Source organism: Populus trichocarpa, chromosome 4 (genome assembly GCF_000002775.5).
Source record: "Populus trichocarpa isolate Nisqually-1 chromosome 4, P.trichocarpa_v4.1, whole genome shotgun sequence".
In the NCBI taxonomy this organism is placed as follows: domain Eukaryota; kingdom Viridiplantae; phylum Streptophyta; class Magnoliopsida; order Malpighiales; family Salicaceae; genus Populus; species Populus trichocarpa.
The window spans coordinates 8,365,626-8,374,116 of record NC_037288.2 but is presented as its reverse complement, the minus strand read 5'-3'; the positions used below and the strand labels follow the sequence as shown (position 1 = coordinate 8,374,116).

The 8,491-nt window shown below is 30.1% G+C and overlaps 1 protein-coding gene across 1 annotated transcript; it reads right to left on the bottom strand.

Moving 5' to 3' along the window:
* Positions 1–4,001: 4,001 nt before the first annotated feature.
* On the bottom strand, positions 4,002–4,998 carry LOC7477436 (uncharacterized). The gene has a single exon (XM_002305792.4). It carries the CDS (start codon positions 4,496–4,498, stop codon positions 4,055–4,057), a length of 444 nt encoding a protein of 147 aa, XP_002305828.1. The 5' UTR covers positions 4,499–4,998; the 3' UTR covers positions 4,002–4,054.
* Between the last annotated feature and the right edge of the window lie 3,493 nt (positions 4,999–8,491).

Sequence of the window (8,491 nt, the reverse complement as noted above, 5' to 3'; positions counted from 1 at the left end):
CCCCTTTTATTAGTTAAGAGAGACCAAAATGCTATTCACTAAAGTTAGAAGATAAACTATGGGAGAAATCTAAGAAGTAGTCAATGTTAATATGAAATAATTTAACAACTTGTTCTAACTAACTAAAATATAGATGAACATTATATTGATAGTAACATGACATTAATATGGAAAGAGTAAGTATGCTTCAAGCATGTTTGATATTATAATGTATAATATTTTTTAAAAGTATATTGTTAATTAAAAAATATATTAAAATATTTTTATTTTTATTTTTGACATCAATAAAATCATTAGAAAAACACTTGAAAAATTATTTTAATATATTTTTAAATAAAAAAATAATTTAAGTATAGATTGTAACGCAAAAACATAAACAAAGCCAACCCAAAATCTACTTCGACTTGTTAAGTATTTTTGGAATAGTTTTGACACAGAAAAACTAAATACTTATCTATGCAGGTCTTAAAAGTTTAATCTTATAAGTTCCTCCCTCTTGAACTGTCAATTGTTTTAATCTTAATTGACATCTTGTGTAATTTTTTGTTTTTTTTTTTTAATTTTAATGCATGAATTATTAGGTCTTTTGATTAAGATCCTATCGACTTTAGGCAACGTTTGACACCGTGGTTGGAAAGTGCTTTTAAAAAAATTTTGAAAATTTTTTATTTTTTATTTGTTTTAAATTAATATATTTTTGATGTTTTCAGATCATTTTGATGTGCTGATGTCAAAATTAATTTTTAAAAAATAAAAAAAATATTATTTTAATGTGTTTTGAAATGAAAAGCCTTATTTTCAAAATCTTGGCTATTATTAATAGCGGGTACATCTCCAAAAAAAAAAAAAAGTTTTATGACCACAAGTTTATGCATACCAATTTTGAACCAAGCCATCATCGTAAATTTTCAATTTTTAAGATTTTCAATTTTGAATCAATAAGCTAGAACCCAAATTTCTTGTATGTTTGTTTTGAGTTTGAAAATGGTTTTTCATGTGATGAAATGTTATTTGCAAGGGTGAAAAAATTGTTTCTGTAATTTGTTTTTTTTGGAGTGATTTAATGCCTGAAAATGGAGAATTTTGTTGCTCAATTTTGACAATGAATCCTCAATCCACCCAATAGTAAATACAAGATTATTCATCAACAATATGCTGGGTGTTGGATTAAATTTTTTTTTAATGTGAAAAAAAATCCAAACATTACTAAGGTATTTTTTAATAAAAAAATATAATTATGAATTTAAAATAAAATACATATTAGATATCTTTTTTAAATATTGATATAATGACATATTAAATGAAATTTTTTTATTAAATATTGAGACGACGACATATTATATTGGCTCGAGTTAACTTGTTAAAACTGTGATCCGAGTTATAAGATTGTGATATTTCTATCTCTAGAAAAAAAAATCAAAATAAATTATCAAAGTCAATTCTCAATAATCAATCCAATGTTAAATGATGAATTTAAACAAAAAATATTAAACTAATAAAAGGATAAAAAACTACCTGAATCAACCCGAGTTAAACTATCAAATTCGCAACCCCGGTTATAATATTGTGATAACTTTATAGAAAGCAAATAAAAAATATATATATAAGGATCAATTTTCAATCAATCCAATATTGAAAGATAAAATAAAAAAAAGACCTGAAAAAAAAACCGATCAACCCAGACTAATCTTTTAAACTCTTGACCTGAGTTATGAGACCGGAATAAATTCATAAAAGTAAATATAAGAACAATCATGAAACTCCATCAACAAATTCGGTATCAAAGGTTGAAATCAAGAAAAAAAATTAAATTCAGACCATGATAACTTTACGTAAAGCAAATTGAAAAAATATTATGAAACTAAATTCTTAAATAATATAATATTAAAAGATGAAATTGAAAATAATCGAATGATGAAATTAAAAAAAAATAAAAAAATTTAAGATGCTTAAAAATAAATTTTTTAAAAATATTTTAATAAATAATATTTTATGGTGTTGCTACAATATTTAACCACACCCTCCGGTGTTTTGTTAATATTAAAATGAGAAGAGAAATAAATATAAAAGTATCAATCAAAATGGTTTAGAAGATTTTAATATGAAGTAGGCGATCTTAAACAAGTCATACTGATAATTTACTGCAGAAAGAGATTCCCAAGAGACGGTGAGAGCCATCCTGGAAGCTGCCAAATTCTATCAACCTTGTTGTCATGTGATCTTAGAGGATGGATATAAGAACTCTTCTTGCTCGTAGATTGGATTGCAGACTTATTCATGCTCTCAGGCAAGGTAATAGATGTGCTTATTACCTTGCTAAGATCGATGGGAGCTCAAAGTCCGGTGGAAGAGGTTATTTGGAACTCTCCTCCGCCAGTTTTGTGGCTGCTAGGAGGCCGGCTGCATGAGCATATGGCCTTTTCCGGGACCCAGAAAGAAAAAAAAAGAAAAAAAAAGAAGAAGAGGAACAATGGTTAATTTGTAGTTCCTGTGCTTGCTGGATTGGCCCTAAATAACTTAATCATATTACCTTTGATTTGAATACATAACAAGCAAAGGCATTAACCAACTTGATTAGGGAAGCAAGCTGTTATGATCACTTTAGGGCAAAGTGGATCCTTAGTGTCCCCAAAGTGCCTTAAATACAGGAGGCTGTTGCCAAAAAGAATGAACATACTTCAAACTTCAACCAAGAGTGTCCAGGCTTGTCTTCTTTTCTCCCCCTTCTATGAATAGGGCTCAGGATTTTTGCTCTATTTTCGCTGGACACCCGCATGCAGGAGCTAGCGCTTCGAAAATGCATTATGTTAAGCCTGATATTAACCGGACCTTAAAACTCATCACTCAAATGCGCCTTTCAATTCGAAGTTCATATTGTTTATTGTGAAAAAAAAAAAACTTTGGTGGTGTCTATCATTATATTAACGATTATTTTTTAAAATAATTTAATTTAAAAATATATTAAAATAATATTTTTTTAAACAACATATCAAAACACAACATGCTCGCGTAAACAAACATGTTTTTCACATTGCTTCTACTATTTGTATTTTTTTAAAAGAAAAGAAAACTATTATTGAAAATCACATAGATATATTTATGTTGTTGAAGACCCTAAAAATGGACAAAGCTTGTTGGGTCTTTAAAAGCTGAATTGCATCAAATTTGAATGAGGCATGTTACCCCTCAAGCTCCAAACATGATTATGCTTAAACTTTGTGTTTAAACATCATCATTTAACCCCCCAAGCATAAATTTACACTAAATAAGGACCACCACCATGCATGTATGATCCATATCTTCATCACGGGTCAACAAATAATTGAAAGCAAGTATACGAGCACATAGCCCTTGCACCATCTTGATATAATTAAATACAATCCCTTAGCATCATCAACACATGGAAGCTGCGATTGAGAGAGACTTTATACTAAAAATTATTGAACTCCATCATATCTCTGTCTTCAATTTGTCTACATGATCTATAGCATCTTCAATGCTCCTACCCCACCTTATATACAAAAACTATTTGACAAATCAATCCATTCTTTAGAATCTTCCTTGCTCTCATAAAGCATCCCCTTGACCCTTCTCCCTGCCGTCTTCTTCCTGGCACTCTGCGATAAAATGCGCCGGTTATGCTAACATGCGCCCTGTAAATGTCTTTCCCTTGCTACCAAACTTACATTTTGCTTCTTTTTAAAAAAACATGTAAGTTTGGTAGCAAGGGAAAGACAACCAAGTTTTGATATCATAGATTATTTAAATGTACTTATAAATATCTTTTCTCTTAATCTTTTTTTTAATCCAATTATTTGAATAATTGCTACAATTAACAGTTTTTGTAAATTTCTCTAGAAATGTTTAATACCATCCTTTTTTTAAAAAAAAAAAAATCTTAAAAAAAAAACAAATAATTTTCTTTGAGAATCATTTTCTACGTACAAGCATCATATATATAATTTCTCAAGTAAAAATAAATACTTCACAAAATTTAATAATAGAAGAAACAAAAATATTCCATTTGTCCGTACAATTTTTCAGAAACAATTTACTACTCAGGGATGGTAACTAATACAGGTCTCCAAGCTCTCCTTAACAATCTATATCTCAACGACGCCGCAACCGGTCTCAACGCGCCGCCACCGACACCACCTCTCCTCACCGCCGCTGCACCACCACTAATCAACCCCACCTCCTCACCGCCACCACGCTCACCACTCCTCCTCTCCATCTCCTCAAAAGGCGGCGAAGACACAAACAAATCCTTCAATTTCCTCCTCACCCTCTTCTCGGGCAACGGATCTTCCTCTTCTTCCGATTCATCTTCTCGCCGTGGAATCCTCCGGCGAACATCGGAGTTCTTTGAAAGTAGCATCCGAAGAGTCTTCCTCCGGCGGCGGATGTGGAAGACGGGACTTGTCGTTGGACTTTGCGTTGGTGTTGCTGTCACTGCACATTGTGTAGCTAATAGCTTGAATTTATGCAGCGTCGCCATTAATCAACGAAAACAAGAAGACCCCACTTTCTCTCTCTCTCTATACAATCTTGAGATCTAATTTATTGAACCCATCTGGGTTTTCTTCGGGTTTATGCTGTTTGCCGTTCTTGAAGAAGAAGAAGAATACTTATTTATGATCTAATCTCTTAAATTGTATGCTGTTGTTTCTCTGGATTTGAAGGGTGGGTGGTAGTGTTTGTTATGTGATGACAAGTGGAGGAGAAGGGGAGGTTTCGGTATATAGGAATTGATGCTAGTGAATGAGTCCAAGGAGTAGAGTGTGAGAGATAGAATTGTGTTTTTGTTTTAGCGATGGCTGATGATGATGGGATTAAGAGAGCTTGAGGCCATGGAAAATTGCATGTAATGCTGCTACCTTGTACGATCTAATCTAATGTTGGTTAAGTCCAAAGTATATCAGATTAATAAATAATGTTGTGTTTGTCTTTTGTAGAGGGGGAAGGGAGATGAACTGTTGCTTTGGTCCTCACTTAATAGTGTAGTGTTGGCATGATAATTGCCAAAAACAAGTTCAGGAACGGTTAAATCTAATCTAGGAATTAAATAATAATGAATGGATCATGTTTGTTATTTATTGGCTAAGTATATATTATTTGCAGAAATAACTCTTCGAAGAAGTGACAGCAACGAGTCTTCTTCCTAGAAGAGTCCCTTTTCTTCTCTTTACTTTTCTACGTTAATTTCTCTTTTATTTTCTTCTTCTTGTCTGTTTCCTGGTATTCTTCGACAGTGAAAAGTGATAATCTATCTATCTTTGGCAGTGAAGAGTTAAGAATCCATGAAGGTAAAATAAAAAAAAAAAAAAAAAAAGGACAGCACACGAAGTATGATTCTGTTTCTAATTTCTTTTAATAGCGTATGCAATAATCTAATTATGACCCTTTTTCTTTTTGGATTTGCTAGGATTTTGGACTCTGAAACCTGCATCGGCTAGAGAACAGGATCAATTATGCAAAATGAGGTAGAGGGCGATCGTGAAAAAGGGGATTAGGAGACAATTTTTTTCAAAGAAGATCTCTATACCTTTTTTTTTTTTTAATTAATGTGGGTGTCCGGACAGCTTGCGTGTATCTCGACTAATCTCACAAATTCTAAAATTAACGACCGTGTAAGCCTCCAGTGGTCATCATATTAACAATCACATTACTCGAATCTGAAATCACAGGAAAAACAAATCTTTTAATTTCAAATTCTTATAAAAAAGATCTCTATACTTAATCTTATAAATTCCTTCCAATTTTCCTATATGATGAAAATTTCTTATTTTCCATAGCTTTTCTATTGGATATAGATGTACACACTAGCTTGTGTATGAAAACATTGAACCAAAGTAAATAAATAAAATAATCTATTGCAGTGTGATACACAAAACATATTTGGCCGGTGAGGCAGACATTTTTTTTTAACGTGGTGTCAAACCAACTAGCAATATCACATGTAATTCACCATGCTTGTTAAACTCTATATCACATCACTCAATTAAAAACAAGATAGGACTTGGATCTAATGCCCCATATCACCTTACATCACTAAAATTAGTCTACAGCTAAACATGACGTATGCTACACCGCGAGTCCGTGTTATATTTTTCCATAAATATTTAGGTGTTGCAAGCCTATTAAAAAAAATCAATGACTTGAGTAATAGTTTCAACTTATTAAATAAGTTTTTTTTTTATTTGAATCAGATGAAAGAAAGGCAATGATAGAAAACCTATGTATTTTTTTAAAGCAACATCAATAACTTGTGAAAATAAATCCTTTTTTTAAGTGTGAAAAAACAATGTTGTTTAATTTCCAGCCAATTAAACATGGAAGAATAAAATGAGAAAAAATAGTGTGATTTAAAGCATGATAAACATGTAACCTGAGTAATAAAAGACAGGCTAAAATGGTCAACTTGCCAAACCTGCATGGGATCATGAGGTTGGGATAACTTGACAGAAAAGAAATTGAAGAAAACTACAAAGCCAAATTTGTTTTAAGTAAAAACTAACATTGAGCTATAAAATAAGAAAAAAATAAGTAAAAAAAAAATGACAATCCTTGCTAACTTTTCAAACTCGTGAATTGGATAGTAAGTCTGAAAGCAACATACATGGAAGAACCACAAAAGTCCAATCCCCAACAAAATTAAACGTTAAAATATGAAATTGGAAAAAAAATTACACTAAAGAACGCCAAATAAAAAAAATTGCTATTAAAAGAATGTGGGTAAGAATAGAAAAAAAATAAATAAATTAGAGGGCAACCATAAATATTTTATTTGAGGGTTGAATTGAAAACAAAACTAACTTTAACAAAAGGGTAACAAAATGAAAAGAATTAGAACCAAATCAGAAAAAATAATATACCATAAATTTAGAATGAATGATGAAACTGAAAATCAATAAAATTTTTATAAAAAGGTCAGAGAAAAAAATTAGAAATTAAAAATATAAGTACCACTTCTAAAAAAATAATATATCACAAATTGGGATTGAATGACGAAATTAAAAACAATAAAGACTTTTATAAAAGGGACAATAAAAAAAACTAGAGATAAAACAATAATGACTAAAATTGAAATATAAAAAAAATATGACTAACCTGTAATTTTTAGGGGAAAAAAAAATAAGAAAAAAAAGACCCATCAGCAATAAAACACCCCATCTTTATCGATACGTGTAATATCATTAAGAAGAGAACACGGTAACTTATCTAAAAACACAACAAAAAAGACATTTTTTCTATTAGGATAAGCGTCATACGTGTCATCCAAAGTGAACGAATGCCTCCCGCATGCCTCCATAACCTTGCGTTAAGAAATTAATTAATTGACCTTGAAAGATGAAATTGTCCTAGGTGGTCATGGAATAATAATAATAAAAAAAACAAAACAGTGCTAAAAGATTAAAAAGCTCCTGGATGCATGGTTAGATTTTTTTGATACCAAAGGTAGGCATGTCATTTAGCTATATTTTTACAAATGTAAAGACAAAAACACACCTCTTAGCCTACCCTAAATTTAATCTAGAGGGTAATTATATCATTTCACTATATTATAAATATATGAAAAAACAATTATATCTTAGATTAAATCTTTAATGACTAATAGTCTGTTTAAAAAATCAAAATACCTCTAACATAAAGTCATGTGTTTTTTTTTGAAAATGGTAAAATTGCAATTACACTATTGTTGTGAATAGTGAGTTGTATGTACATGCTAAATCACCCTCCAACTTTAATTTTTTTTTAATAAGTAGAAGAGAGAAATCCTAGGTGTTTATATTTTGCCTAAGAAAACTGTTCACGCTCCTACAAAAACTATTAATGACAATGCATTTTTTTTACAATCTAGTCCCTAAAGTTTGGTGTTTTTACAATTTAATCACTACTCTTTATTTCTTTTCAATTGCATCGTTTGTTTGAAGTTATGTCTCCATGTTTTATGTGCTTAAATAATATGTTTTCCTTCACTATTCTAATGTGTTGTCAAATGTTGCAACATTAAATTAATGATAAATTTTATAAAATAAAGTTTTATTTTTCTTTTTAAAACTAAATTGAGAGATAAAAAAACCAAGATTAAGATAAAGGAAGAAACAAAAGGACTTTTCATAAAAGCGCAAAAAATTTCTATTTAATCTCTTAAGTTATATTTTAATTTTATCTTTTATCTCTATTTTTTTAGGTTATTATATTTTGACCCTAAACTCTCTTTGTTATATTTTAGTCTCTAGAGAAAGTCGTAAAAAAAGTAAAGAAAAGATAGTTCTCATGTAGTTTGATTCTGTTATCTATAACTTTGATTTTGAGGTCAATGAATTTAATTTTAAAAGAAATATAAATAATTTTATTTTTAAAACTATTTATTCTAACTACCACGTAATTACATAAAAATAGGTTTAAAAAATTAGTACGTGACAGCTTGGGTACACGGTTGTATTTCAAAAACAAAACAAAATACCAAGTCTCCAATTTTGTTGGA